The sequence below is a fragment of the Phragmites australis genome, chromosome 17 (genome assembly GCF_958298935.1).
Source record: "Phragmites australis chromosome 17, lpPhrAust1.1, whole genome shotgun sequence".
NCBI lineage: Eukaryota > Viridiplantae > Streptophyta > Magnoliopsida > Poales > Poaceae > Phragmites > Phragmites australis.
In genome coordinates this window covers 28,083,672-28,098,915 of record NC_084937.1, presented here as the reverse complement: position 1 = coordinate 28,098,915, position 15,244 = coordinate 28,083,672, and the positions used below count along the sequence as shown (strand labels likewise).

General features: G+C 48.8%; 2 protein-coding genes across 3 annotated transcripts; both read left to right on the top strand.

Moving 5' to 3' along the window:
• Positions 1-5,487: 5,487 nt before the first annotated feature.
• Positions 5,488-6,935, top strand: LOC133897782 (auxin-responsive protein IAA26-like). Of its 2 annotated transcripts, XM_062338604.1 has the most exons (5): positions 5,488-5,702; positions 5,841-5,949; positions 6,051-6,141; positions 6,263-6,382; positions 6,611-6,935. In XM_062338604.1, the coding sequence occupies exons 1-5, from the start codon at positions 5,582-5,584 to the stop codon at positions 6,686-6,688; spliced, it is 519 nt and encodes a 172-aa protein (XP_062194588.1). In that variant the 5' UTR covers positions 5,488-5,581; the 3' UTR covers positions 6,689-6,935. The 2 variants fall into 2 exon arrangements, with proteins under 2 accessions (XP_062194588.1, XP_062194589.1); XM_062338605.1 differs by lacking the exon at positions 6,611-6,935 and having other exon boundaries at positions 5,830-5,949; positions 6,263-6,338.
• Positions 6,936-11,516: 4,581 nt separating this feature from the next.
• Positions 11,517-15,102, top strand: LOC133897385 (endoglucanase 23-like). Its single transcript, XM_062338107.1, has 5 exons — positions 11,517-12,018; positions 12,096-12,395; positions 13,925-14,086; positions 14,204-14,479; positions 14,593-15,102. Exons 1-5 carry the CDS (start codon positions 11,539-11,541, stop codon positions 14,935-14,937), a joined length of 1,563 nt encoding a protein of 520 aa, XP_062194091.1. The 5' UTR covers positions 11,517-11,538; the 3' UTR covers positions 14,938-15,102.
• The last annotated feature ends 142 nt before the right edge of the window (positions 15,103-15,244 follow it).

Below are 15,244 nucleotides of genomic sequence, written 5' to 3'. Positions count from 1 at the left end.
CCTGTGCTCCGCGCGAGGCAGCGGCAGCGCACCTTTGCCCGGACACGGCGGCGGCGAGGCCTCCGGGCTGTCGAGCCAGGGCCCGGCACCGCGCGACCAGCGGTGAGGCGAGTTGCGAAACATGGGCAGCGGAGATGGGGGACGCAGGAGGAAGCCGAGTTGGCGTCGTGCGGTGCAGGCACGTTGTCACTGCGTGCTTGCCATGAGGTTCTATTTGCGGAGCCCTGCCAAACGCCCAATGCAGGGGGTTCGCGTATCCAGTTTCGCAGCCGGCTCGCACGCGCCAACTTGCGGGGCGCCTGTCCCCTACCCCGTTGCCAGAATCCGGATCTACTGTGGCGTGGCGGCTTTCACGGCAGCAGCATAGCTAGCTAGAGATCCTTTCGCAGCCTTCCGTTAACATATTCAGAGCTGTTGCAACGTAAAAAAAGAAAATGCAACATGCGAAAGTCAATATTTACAACATCAAAAAATATGTATAAAAATAGTTCGTTGTAGGCATCCGATTTTATGAGATTCTCACCACAATATCACCTCATGTTACATGCAATATTTTTATACAAAATCTATATGGTGCAGAATTAGTTGCAACATACGAAAATAACTATAACAATAATTTTCATAACATCTAAAATATTAAATTTGAACATCCGAAATATTAGAGATGTAAAAATATAGAAAATAACTCAAATAAATAATATTTTCGAGTCTGAATCTGTACGCAATAAATTTTAGAATGTAACATACGAAAATAACTATGACAACAAATTTCTATAATGCCTGAAACATTAAATTTAAAGTCTAAAATATTGTAGATGTGAAAATATAGGAATTAACTCAAATATATAATTTTTTTCGTGTTCAGATCTGTACGTTAGAGATTTCAAGATGCAACATATGAAAATAACTATGACAATAAATTTTTATAACATCTAAAATATTAAATTTAAACGTCTGAAATATTGAATATGCAAAAAATATAGGAATTAACTATGACGCCCATTTTCTCGCCGACCCGGCCCATCTCCCCGCACGAGTGGCCTAGCCCCGCCTATTACTCCCTCTCTTCTTCCCACTAATAGCACGGGTCCACCTGTCATCCCCCTTCCTCCGCTCCAACCACACTATGTCACGCTCGCAACCGCACACCGAAACTGCCGCCGCACGCCCACGATCCCGTGCCCGCGACTCCGCAACCGCACGCCCTCCCTCCGCGCCTATATAGCGGCTTCTACAGCACGTCACCGCCCTCTCCCACATCATCTCGCATGCAAAACCGCGTGCCCAAGCCCTCTCCATCACGTTTGAGGACGTCATCGGCATCGTAGGAGCACAAGAAGCCTTCTCTGCCACTCCTTGACGTCGTTCCACCACCGCAAGCCATCTCCCGTCGAGCTCCGGTAAGCATTATCGTCATATCGCCATCATCGGACTTCCTCGTTGCGCCCCGAGGCCCACTGACCAGCTCTCCAACACTGCAGGAACCCCAGCAAGACTCCCTGCCCCTTGGATTCCTCTTCACGTCGCTGTAGCCGAGTTCCCGTCGAGCTCCGACCTCCACCGCCGCTTTTCTCCATCGCCGACTACCGCCAAGCCATCTCCGACCGCTGCGAAGCCCTTGGTGAGAATCCCCATCATCATCTCTTTCGGTTGCACAATTTCTCGTCATGTTTATTAGCCATAGTGCTATATCATGTGTCGTCGACGATGCTCTGGCCATGCCCGCAGTACCACCATCGGTCGTCCGATCGTAGATGAATGGTCGAGATTAGAAGCTACGTACCCCTTCGCCCGGTTAGATAGTGACTGTCGATTTGAGATCGGTGGTGTAGATTTAGATAGATGTATCCTAGTTAGCGCTGCCATGTGTGCATGTCGTGCGTGCACCTTCGTCCCACGTGACATGGCCACGTTAGCACGTATAGCCTAGTCAGCATGCTGACATCCTGGTGACATCATTAATTAGGATTTTTAATTAAAAAAACAATCCTTAAATTAGGTCTTATTACAATTTAACTCATAGGATTTCTATTTTCACAAAAGAACCCTATCAGTACCATTATTTTACATTTAGCCCCTAAAGTTTATAGATTTACATACAGGTCTCTAAACTTTTACAAATAAGTCCCTGAAACTTGTTGTTTTACCAAATAGTCCATGTTATTTTATAGAAAGACACCTGTAACTTTAAACCTTTATAACTTTTTCATACGAGCTTCGTTCTAGGCGATTCTTATGCTCACACGATCATAGTAACGAGTACTTTCCATTAGTAGGCTTTCTATATTGCTATGTTACTGTTTGATATACTGTTCTTAGATGTTTATACTTGCTTATTTTCAGTGTTCGCTAATGCAATATGAGACGAGCAGTTCGTGAACATGTAGGACCAGACTTTTAAAGAGTTTGAGTAACTCGCTGCTGAAGGTAAGTGTCCTTGATCACACTGATCTTATTGTAGGAAAATGTGTCTTTTAATTTTAGTTGCATGCTTGTCAATATGAGTCCCATTACTAGGGTTTACTAGATTCTTCTATGATTATCCTTATCGTTTGTGTTGTAGTTTGGTTGTGAAGGGTAGAAATGTTTAGTCATGTTGTCAAGTTGGGTGGTTTAAATGTTAATCTATTAAATGGTCTATGCAACATGAACCAGTTTAGGTAATCTTTGTAGCAACATGGATCATATGGATCTAGACAGGTTGGTTTGGTTGGTATGACTGTTGTATGTGTATTGGATAATGTGCGAGTACATGCTTTAGATCATAAGGATCGGTTAATGGACATGTAACCCGGCACAACAGCGTGACCATGAGGCTTATATGGGTATGGCTTGGCCAATTAAATAGATGTCCTTATTCTGTACGCACCAATTAGCGGTTGAGTGGCACAAGGGGGGCCTCTACAATGGATAAAATCTCTGTTAGCGGTGAAGCCTTAGTTGGTGTGGATAGATTTAGAGACCCTTTGTAAAGGTTTTGTAGTGAGACCCCAGCTTTACACCTTAAAAGTGTGAAGCAACGCGTGAATCACGACTTGTGGTGTCGGTGACATAGGAACCAGGAGTCCTCGAGTCCCGAGGCCAGGATAGCAGAATGCCACGTGGCGCCTTCCCTTGGGGACTATCTCCCCGAGGACCGAGAAGAGCCAGTTCCGGGAGGGGTGCTCGGGACCATGAACAGTGGTCCCCCGAGTACCCAGAGTTCCCCGACGATCCGAGAAAATGCAGTTCCGGGAGGGGTGCTCGGGACTATGAACAGTGGTCCCCGAGTACCCGTAGTTCCCTGAGGACCCGAGAAGAGCCAGTTCCAGGAGGGGTGCTCGGGGCCATGAACAGTTATCCCTAAGTACCCGGAGTTCCCCGAGGACCCGAGAAGAGACATATCCGGGGGAGGGTGCTCGGGGCTATGAACAGTGGTCCCCGAGCACCTAGAGTTCCCCGAGGACCTGAGAAGCTCCTTGCCGGTGGACCCCACAAGGGCTCAACAGTGAGGTGTCAATTGGTGAGAGGCCCGATGTTGCATTTAAGAGAGAGCGTGTCCTATCACTTCCAACCACTCCCCCCCACGCTTGTTGTACTGAGTACGTCAGTCCCTGCCACCTCCTGGTAGGAAGGCGTGGTGACATTTAATGCGATGGGTCCCATCGTACGTCACCCTGCGGGGCTCATAAGGGAAACGGCTTGGAGATATCATCGCTGGGCTCGAGGCATATCGCTCGCCCCCCTGCTGTGTCAGACCTGCTCTGACCGAGCGGGCATGCGGGGTTGTTCGGCGGCTGCCCGGTGGGCCGCCCCTGCACCTGCTAAAGGTGGGCATAATGGGCGATAGGACCGGCCGAAGGCGCATTTTCAACCCTATGTAATATCAAACTGCAGCCCCATGATGATTGTTTTCTATTTATGGCGCATCTGGTTTGTTTTTTTTAAATCGTGTGTGATATTAACTCGAATGGATAATTTTTTTAGATCTGACTACATGGGCCAGCCCAATCAAAATATCTGATACGTCCGGATGGCCAGGCCACATCATTATACTAACATATTAGTATTAGTTTGGCACAGCAATCTGTGGTTAGATTCGCTATTGGAATTTATAATACTCATACCTGTCAAGAGTATATTAGCTCGTCACACAGAATTTGATACTACATATCAATACCATCATACCGTGAACATGGTTCGGCTGGGAGCCATTTAACCATGGTGTGAGCATTGGCTGTAGCTAGGGATAACAGTTTTACCTGTATACCCGTGAATAAATGTTTTAATAGAGACATGTTTGTTTCTTATTTGCTGCCAGCGGGCATGTTCGTAGACGCAAATAGCTACCCGGTGGGTATAAAGGCATAAGTATAGATAAGTCTTATACATACTTGTGACACCTGTTTATCTATCTATACACTTTCGAGTCCGCCAACTTAACCCGCCGACATCATTCACATTTCACACCAGACCAATTTCCCAATCCCCACCAGCATAACTGCCTAGAAAGGCCAACACGGTGCACAAGGTAGCTACAGAGATCGACTTTTGGTCTCGCTTTGGTTTGGGCGGACCTCAGGGAGCGGCAGCTGGATGGCTCTGAGAGGGGTCTAACAGTTGCAAAAGCTCGTGGTGAACTACCGTGAGAGGGGGGGGGGGGGGGAGTAGCAGCGGGTTCAACTACGATTCAGTTCCTCACTCCGATAGTGATGCTACAAGCCTCTATCATCTTGGTTTGCTTTGCTTTGATTCGAGGATTAGTTTTGATCCAAAAGCTGATGTGTATTCTTTGATGCTGGAATTGGTCGAGTAGTCGATCGATTGTGCGCACCGAATGATTGCACGACGAGACGTGGCTCTCGCTTCTGTGTGGATGAGTGTAGCGCTTATGTAAGCGTGCAAGGTTATAATTGCGTGGAGCTGGAGAGAGCAAGAGCGAGAGCTAGAGCCCGCTACCCAAGAGTAGGTAAACAGGTATGCTCCACAAGGGATGGTTTTGTTCTTCACTCTTCACCTATGGATATTTATAGGTATATCTACGAGCATGCTAAAACTTATATATACAGGAAATCATCATCCGTAACTGTGACACCGATTTCCCTTGCTGCAACAATGACGCCACACCAGATTCTGATCCAGCGCAGCCACGAGGGCACGCTACGTGATGCAGGAGACCAGGGCGTCCACCTGGCAGCAGCCGGTCGGCCCCACGAAGGACACCGTGCCAGGGTTCAGGCCGGCAGGCTTCGTTGCCGGCCCGCACCCAACCCAACCGCCGGCGCGTCCCGCCAGGCTCCGGAGCCATGCGGCTGTCCCCGGGCCAACGACCCCACCGGAACCGGATCCCCTGCAACCGCTGTATCGTATCGTCTGGCTGGCACGATGCCACCGGCTCCCTCCCAGCCCGCCGCAGAGGATCTCGTGCCCAAACATCCTGTGCGCCGCCCCAACGGTATATATACGGGCCAGAGTTGCAGCTCGGTTCACCTTCACGCTTCACGACCTCGATCTCGAGTTCTAAGCTTCTCATCGTCTTCTCCAGTCCCCATCGGCATCGACAGGTCGTGCCTGATTGGAGCATCAGACGAAGCCGGCACGCATGGCGAGCTACGGAGACGACGGCGTGGACCTCACCGAGCTGACGCTGGGGCTCCCGGCGCCAATGCGCGCAAGGCGAGACGAGCAAGGAAGAGAGGCCGGCCGTCGTCAACGTCTGCGATGTACGTAACTCAGCTCGATCCTGTCACATTCCGGCAAGAGAAGAAAAGGAATATTTCTGTGGTTGATTCAGTCGCATCGACTGACTCGTGGTTCTGGCTGACCGGGCGACTGTGTGTACGATGCAAGCGTTCGTGAAGGTGAGCATGGACGGGACGCCGTACCTGAGGAAGGTGGACGTGGCGGCGTACGGCGACTACGGCGAGCTCGTCGAGGCGCTCAACTGCATGTTCTGCTGTGCATCCATCGGTAAGCTAGCTGCGAAGAACCACGCAAACGCCATCGCATAAGGTGCGGGAAAAAAAAAACTGAAGATCCGCGCGCGCGCTCTGTTCGTGTTGTCCGTGCAGGGCTAATGGACGGGCACGGCCCGTGGGAGCACGCCGTGGTGTACGAGGATGGGGACGGCGACTGGATGCTCGTCGGCGACGTGCCGTGGGAGTAAGCACCATCGGATCGTTGCAATGCATTGGCATTGCTTTTTTTTGCCATGCACTGTTGCGCGAATGGGCTCTAACAAATGGAAAGAAAACACACTCTTCTCTGCTCGATTCTTTCGCAGGATGTTCGCGCCTTCGTGCAAGAGGATGAGGGTGATGCGAGCATGCGAGGCGAGAGGGCTCAGTTCCAACGCGTGACAGGCAGGCCGCTCCGCGCAACCACACAAGACCGAGAACCGCAGGTGAGGGGACGATGTCCAGAAATGTGTTCTTGTTTTATGCAGCTTTCTTGAGGACACTGAATCAGCACTGCACATGGCAGTGTGATCATACATCAAAGCCGCCATACAAACAAGAGCAACCAAGAAACATCAACTGAAACTGAACCTTGCTCGCCACTGAACATTTCAGTTCTGCTCATCCTTTTGCCTTCGTGGCAATACATTGACTGACGATCTGTTTGGTTTCAGAATGTGCAGGCATCATCTGGACGGAACTTGCACATAGCTCAAGTGGTGAAGCTGACTACGACGCTGGCGCAATTCTGAGCGAGGCCATGCATGTACGATTCCATGTACACGAAGACTGCACATGATTGGTGGAAAATAAATGTTAGTTGAGGCCAGAACGTACGACCGATCTCCCGCTTGCTGCTTCTCACATGAGCCAGATACGGTCGACTTCCCTGAGATACAAATATTTTAAGTTCCGATGCTCAATCCATGTGGATTAACACCTACATGTTCTGGTTGTTTCGGCTGTATCTCGCACGTACATGAATCAAGAGTTGCTGCACCTCACAAATTTTGATAAGGGTTGCCCCCCAGAATGGAAGATCATGGATTGAGCTAAGAATTGCTCCATTTTTCGCATTCGACAGTTCAGGCCAGTTAACTGGCTGGATCAGCTGTTCAGTCTATTTTACTATTGCAAGTGTCAAGTGTGTTACTTGGTTCAAGTTCAACTGTCGGGATATCGTGTGACAGAGGTTGCATTTGGAGGTTTGCGTGTATGCAGAGTAGCAAGCACTGAACTTCCAAAGCGTGGAATGAATCCTGGTTGGAGATGGTTCGTGTGATAACTGATAAGGGAAGGATCTTGCCGAGCACACTAAATCAGGTAAAAATGAAATGAACAAAGAGTATAGAAACTTGTGCAGATGCTACGATCAGGAATGTTTCTTTCTTTAGATGATCAGGGCTTGCCGTTAACTCGTTAGAGTAGCAGGTTTCAGTTTTTTTGCCCCTTTTTGAGAAAACAAAAGAAGGTGCATGGATGTAGTTCTACCCTGACTTCGTGTTGCTCATGAGCGAATGAGCCAGCCAAGTGGGCTGGTGAACTATTGGACTCTTGGTCCGGGGCCTGGAGGCTAGAGGTGTGACTGGCCTCACGCCCTGCTGCCCCTAGGCCCAAGAAGAGTGAGGAGCCCACCTCTGTGGCTCTGTGTGGAAACGGGCCAACACCAACAGACGGTGATCGGGGGTGCAGGCCGCGGCACATGGCACCCCGTAAGCCTGCGCCGACGGACCACGAGACACCGTCGTTGTGGACGAGATTTATAAAAATTTCACTCTCAAAGGGCTAGGTTTATTTCTCGAGCTCTGAAACGGTGATCAATACCACAGGTGAGGAGAGGACATATGACCACCACAAATTTGTAGAATATCATCTAATTTGTAGTTATTCTAAGTATGTTGTTAGTTTTGTAAATTGTGCTCAAATTTAAAAAATATCTTGCCTTATATAAAATTTGCTATCTTCGATGGTGAGAAATACAAATTTTATTAAAAAAACCACTCTTCTCTCTAAAGGGAGAGAAATATTTCTGGCCCTCCCACTATTATACAGGAAGAATCTCTGTACAACAACATGGTTGACACATCATTTATCGCCCGTTTAGCGAATGATATTTACATCTTACTCGCCGAAGGTGCGAGATTTATATCTTACTCACTGAACAGCGGCCAAGACATTTATATTTGAAACGGATGCCTATTTCTACCTAAATTAGAAACTAAAAACTGCGGAGCGTGGTTCACCGGAATCGGCGATGGGTTGGCCCGTGCGGGGCGGGGCGCCACTAAACGCTACGACCGACGTCGTTGGCCCATGGTCACAGTAGGAATTTTAGGATTTGCAGTTCACTCGTTGCTTCTTCCGACTCGAGCAGCTTATCAGATACTCTAATTCCTTGTAAGAAACGCCACGCGCTCCCTGTGATCTGTCGGTGGCACACACTGTGCGATCTTCTTCTTCTTCTTCTTTTGCGAAAGACACACCGCGCGATCTGTGACGAGGCTAACAACAGCATTTGCACCGATCACCTTCTTTTTCAACTTTTTCTCTTGATCATCAGGATCTTAAGCTTTGGACTCCCGCACGCAAAGACCTGCACAAGGTGCGATGAAGTCCCACGCATGCTGTCTCGCGAAACCGAGGCCTTCCTTTTCTGTTTACGTGAGAAAGTGCTTCGATCCACCACTACCAGGCTTGCAACCTTTGATCCTGCAAATGGTCCAAGTGTTGCTTCATGAGTAGCTAAGCTGCTTACGTTTACCAGCATCACATGACTGACGAAAAGAAGAGCTAACAGCTCTGCGGTTTATTTGAGATTTGAGGCACGACACTTCATATCAGTGACTAGTAAGGACACTTTTGAAAACTTCATTAGCAACAGCAACCGCTTATTTCATCTCAAATCTAAAAATCCATTTTACTTTCCATGAACCCAAATTTTCTGCTTTGATAAATCAATCGAATTACATGGGTTGCTCCAGTCAAACACTTGTGATTTACTGGGGCCTGCATTCCTGAATCACACGGAACAGGGTCCCCATCCACAGCAATTCTCCTCCGCTTCCTGTTCCTCTTTATGCCATTGCAACGTCGACTCCCCTCCAATTCGACAACCTTAACAGCTCCCTTTTTTGGTAGACGTAGCAGATTTGCCGTATCTATCTGGTCTGTTGTTACGCTGAGTTATTGGTCTCAATCATCGATATTCGCCGCCTTTTTCGTATCTCCAATAAGAAGAAGGCTCTTATGTCTTTCAACCAAACTACCGTTTTCAGTTTCGCAAGGCAGATCAACAAAAACTTCTACGTTGTCCTCTTGATATATTGGATGCTGGCATGAAGATGGCATTGCTGCGATTTGTGTGTAGGGGTGGAAACAGCCGAGCCGAGCTCGGCTCGGTTTGAATGAGCTCAGCTATGAGCAAGCCGAGCTCGGCTCAGTCAAGTTACCGAGCTGAAATTCAGGCTCGGTGCCAGTTCGTGAGCCAAGTCCATACACCAGAACTGAGCCCCATTACTTGCCCTACCTTGTGCTCTCTCTCGCTCCCTCACTCTCTTCCTCGAGCAAACTAGAGCAGCGCGACATGTTGCCACCAGCCAAATCTGATGCCACCGAGTGCAGATCCACCCCAACCGAGTCCCGAGGTCCCAAATAGGAGCTGCACAAGGCATCCCAGAGTTGTTCCCTTCGCTTCCCGTCGAGTTCACCAATGGATTTGAGCTCGACGCCATTTCCTTCTTTGTCTCCGATGGTTGCTCCACCACCACACCGACGCGCCACCAATCCACAGCTCGTCTGTCTCAGCTAGCCACACGGTGAGCATCACTACATCCAGCTGCATGTTTTATGTGCGCTCCATCATCTTCGTCTTAGCGTCGACGCACCTCTCCTAGCTGGCCGAGCGCCGTCAAGCCAAGCTGCTCGCTGTCAGCACCTTCCCAGCTGAGCCCGCTCACTGAAGACCCCTTCATTGAGTTCACTGTCTTGCACTGCACCTCCCACTGCTACTCATGGCCGTCGTCGTCACCTAGCTCTCTGTCGGCCACCATCCCCTCCACTGTCGGCCACCTCTCTTCCTCCCTTAATCTCAATCTCCCTTTCTTATCTCAATCCTGCGAGCTCGGTGGTGGGCGAAGAGGCGGAGAGGCGAAGGTGGCTGAGAGGCAGTGGGTGGAGAGTCGTCGGTGGTGGAGATGCAACAGGCAGGCGCCAGGGGGGGGGGGAGATGAATCGAGCAGGCACCAGGTGAAGATGCAGCGGGTGAGTGGCAGCGGAGATGCAGTGAGTAAGCGGCGGCGGTGATGGAGAGGTGGCGGGCGAGCGGTGACGATGACAGATCTTGTGCTGGTGGTAGCTGGAGGAGTCCTTGTTGCGTGTTAGATTTAGGAGTGAGCCAACGAGCCGCTTCCGAGTCAGCTCGAGCTCGACTCGATTTGCCACTGAGCTGGAGAGGCGACTCGGGTTCGGCTCGTTTGGCCTTCGAGCTGAGCCGAGCCTTTTCGAACCTGTGCTGGCTCGCGAACCTAGAACTATATTTTCAGCCCTATTGGACCCCATCTTGAGATGAAGTCGACAAAACCCAATATAAAGGGAATCGTTGAGTTACCAGTTAAATTTTTTTTTGCCAATGAGTTGCTTCGGTAGAACTTCTAGGAAAAGTTCACACATCTTAAAGCAAAATAGCTAGCATTAGGGTGCACTCAAATCCGTAATGACACAAAAGATACATTTAATCAACATCTCCCCCTTAATATTGGAGCCAGATCTATATCCGATCATCAGCTTGATCTACTCATTCAGATTTATGTGGATTTAGGCTGAAATAATGCTATGGCATGGATTCAACATGGGCTAGGAGACTAGCACCTTGTCTAGCACCTTGTCTAACCAGTCGAGTTTCACCAAAAAGTTTAAGCTGATTCTATGAAACAAGTTAAACCGTGAAAAGACTTATCACAATTTAACAGAAATCAAGGAAGAAATCCGATCTCTACTACTCCATTCAGGAATATTGCCAAACTTTAGAATTTTAACCAAGATGGTCCTACTCCTACATACTGCTGCTTAACCGCTACATGTGACCACACCGAGCCCAATAGCTGCGGAGTATTGCTGGTTGCCCGTGTCGGCCATCGAGAACCCTTTGGCCTCAACCTCTTCTTACCAACACTCCCGTGACCCTCACCTTTGTCCTTTTAACCATCCCACACCATTCCCCACCATAAAAATCAAAGAAAAACCCAGACCCTGAATATATATATATATATATATATATATATATATAATAATAATAATAATAATAATAATGTGTGTGTGTGTGTAGAGAGAGAGAGAGAGATGGCATCGCCAGGGGTTTCTACTTGATATACCCAGTGAATGAAGCCATTCTCATACTACTAATGGTCAGGACCATTTCAGTATGTATGCAGTATACATGTAAGCCAATACTGAAATTACCAATGCCACGGATAAGCATCAGTGTATGACACTATGACAGTTTTGTCAGTATGAGCATATGCTTGTGACATGTTGTCTATAAATACGCGCCAAAGAAAGAGCAGAGACACGCTCTAATGAGTGTGTGAGTAGCAGCAAGCTCGAAATGGCGCTTTGCTTTGCTTCTTGTTCGTCTCCCATCCGCCACTTGTGCGTGTGCATCCTACTAGTGTACTTCTTGGCGCACTCGCTCGTGCCGTCCTGCTCGGCTTCCTTCGTCGCCGCCCCCACCGCCTCGCGGGGGCGGCACGACTACCGTGACGCGCTGGCCAAGTCCATCCTCTTCTTCGAGGGCCAGCGCTCAGGGCGGCTCCCGCCGGGGCAGCGCGCGTCGTGGCGCGGGGACTCCGGCGTGTCGGACGGGGCGGCGGCAGGGGTCGACCTCGAGGGCGGGTACTACGACGCCGGGGACAACGTCAAGTTCGGCTTCCCCATGGCGTTCACGACCACGATGCTGGCCTGGAGCGTCATCGAGTTCGGCGAGTCTATGCCGTCCTACGAGCGCCGCCACGCCGCCGCCGCCGTCCGCTGGGCCACCGACTACCTCCTCAAGACCGTCGCCCATCCCGGCGTCATCTTCATGCAGGCAAGTGCCACGTACACTGCATTGTCACGTTCATGTAACTGCAGAGCAGGGTCGCTGAGAGTGCACGAGTATTGCAGGTCGGCGATCCATGGAAGGATCACGACTGCTGGGAGAGGCCGGAGGACATGGACACGGAGCGCACCGTGTACAACGTCAGCGTGGGGCGGCCGGGCTCGGAAGTCGCGGGGGAGACGGCGGCGGCATTGGCCGCGGCGTCCATGGTGTTCCGCGACACCGACCCGGAGTACGCCGAGACGCTGCTCGCGAGCGCCAGGAGGACGTTCGAGTTCGCGGACACGTACAAAGGAGCGTACAGCGACGACCCGGACCTCAGGGCCGGGGGCTGCCCGTTCTACTGCGACTTCAATGGCTACCAGGTCAGATGCTTGTCTCGTCTCCCTGCCTATGTCAGTAGATGGAGACATGACCTCACAAGAAACAAAGGAGCTTACATGGTGTTGCAGTTGCAGTATGTTACTTTGGAAATTGGTAGTTCATTGTTCTTCAAACACTATCATATCGTTAGGCATATCTAACAAAAAGAGAGAGAGAGAGAGAAAGAAGAGCATATATGACCTAGAGAATGGAACGACACTAGTGACTATGACTCCAAATCCTCCCTGATGTCCTTTTCTTCAGCTCCCTTGCATTCATGCATTAAGCGGCAACAAAGCTTTTTGTCACGATCGGCATGAGCGGTTCGCATCTTTTCTAATCTTATTATTCGAGTAGCATTCTGGAAATTCAGCAATAGAAACTCAAATGTTTGTTGCTATGCTCTGTTAGAACTTAAAAATGTCATCCATTTTTGATGCAGTACGTACTACCTTTGCGCCAACACATAATACCTGAACAATGTGCAATGAGCGCCTAGAGGGTGATCAACCTAAATTGCTAGATGTCGGAGTCCTCCAAGTTCAGGAACAGAAATTTCAGAGTTTGCTGTTATTCACAGCCGCGCGCGCCCCTCTCTTAGTCCCCTACCTCCTGCTTTCAAAAACAGCTAGGACCTCCTCTTGTGCCAGCTCCAATAGTTTTCGACCAGTAATACCTCGGCCTATTAGTGTTTCTGTTTTTGACCTGTGTGGTTCAAATGTTCCGATGTAATGTGTTTAATATAACCTTAATAGTTTAGATAAGTTGATACCAGCTTATAAGTATTCATGTTCTAAACATTGTACCGATGAGTTAACCTTTTTATATAAAGTAAGGACGAAAATGTAAGAGGTGTGTTATATGTATATGAGCACATCCCATGTGAGGACTAGGCTATAAACGGATTTTAGATATAGGGTGTTACATATGGTATTCAGAGTTCCTTGGTGCTCCAAATATAGCATATACGGGTTGTTACATATAGTATTCAGAGTTCTTTGGTGCTCCAAACATAGCACATGCGGGGTGTTACACGACCATTTCGATTGTGAAACGTTGATCCACTGTACTCTGAAGTTTCTGTTCCTGAACTTCCAGGACTCCAACATCTAGCAAGTTAGGTTGATCACCCTCTAGGCACTCATAGCACATTGTTCGTGTATTATGTGTTGGCGCAATACATCAAAAGTGGCTGGCATTTCTTAGTTGATCAACCTAAAATGGCATTTTCAGGACTTCGATATCTAGCAATTTACTCTGATGACCCTCAGACACTCACTGCACATTGCTCGTGTATTATGTGTTGGCGCAAAGGGTAGTACAACATCATAAGTGGCTAGATTTCCAAGTTCTAACAGAGCAGAGCAACGAACATTTGAGTTTCTATTGCTGAACATCCACAATTCCAATTTAACAATTCAAGCTGACCCCCAAACACTCAGTGCACAACAGTGAGTGTACATTCAGAACAACAGAAGTTCAGAACTGATCAAGCTGATGTCTTAAAGCGTATATCAAAAATTCTTGACAGGATGAGCTGCTGTGGGGGGCGGCATGGCTACAGAGAGCCTCCAAGGACGACACATTCCTCCAGTACATTCAGAACAACGGCAAAACCCTTGGTGCAGAAGACAGCACCAACGAGTTCGGGTGGGACAACAAGCATGCTGGCCTAAATGTCCTCGTTTCCAAGGTTCAGGCACTACGTACTTCCATTGATCTCCTTCAGCTCCTGAATGCAAATTTTGCTGATAAATTAATAGAGCATAGGTGAGTGCTATAAGAAAAATGAGGATTAATTGCTTTGCAGGAGTTCATAGAAGGGGAGGTGCTATCTTTGCAATCCTATAAAGAATATACAGATAGCTTCATTTGCACACTCATCCCAGAATCCTCTTCACCACACATCATGTACACCCCTGGGGGCATGATCTACAAGCCAGGAGGCAGCAACATGCAGCATGTCACCTCCATCTCCTTCCTGCTCCTAACTTATGCCAAGTACCTCGCCAAGTCCTCGCATACTGTCAACTGTGGAGACATTTCGGTTGGCCCTGTAACTCTTCAGCTACTAGCCAAAAAGCAGGTACTAACATCTCTGACATTTTTCATCGTATATACTTGTTTCACTGACATCCAACTCAGGAACATTGACAGATTGCCCTCCAAACAATTTTATCTTGTGATGCATATCTGCAGGTTGATTATCTACTAGGATATAACCCGATGAAAATGTCGTTCATGATCGGGTACAGTGACCGGTACCCTCAGCGGATCCATCACCGAGCATCGTCATTGCCCTCCATCAGGGACCATCCACAGCGCATTGCGTGCAAAGAAGGCACACCTTACTACAGATCATCCAGCACGAACCCTAACCCGTTGATCGGTGCGGTCGTTGGCGGGCCGGGGGAGGATGATGCTTATGAGGATGACCGTTCAGATTTCAGGAAATCTGAACCCACCACCTATATCAATGCTCCATTGGTAGGAGTTCTGGCCTACTTTGTTGGCAACCCTAATCCGGGTCACACCAGACATTGAGCATCAGATGTCAGTCTCGTGGCATGTAGATGATAGAGAAGAGTGGCAGTAGCTATAAACAGGTGCAACTGAAGCAAGTAGGATTGTGTTTAGACGAAACTATATACTTATACGGGTGGAGTTTATGCAATAATGAGATTATGTCTTCGCGCTGTTTTTCCGTTTGTTCTTGGATTTTGCAATAAATTTGTGTGGATGTTTTGCAAACTGCAGTTGCACTACACTAGGTTTTTTTTTTGAGGGATGCACTGGACTAGTATAGTCGGTCAAGAACGCCCCCTCTTCTTCCCTCCTGAACCTGAAACAG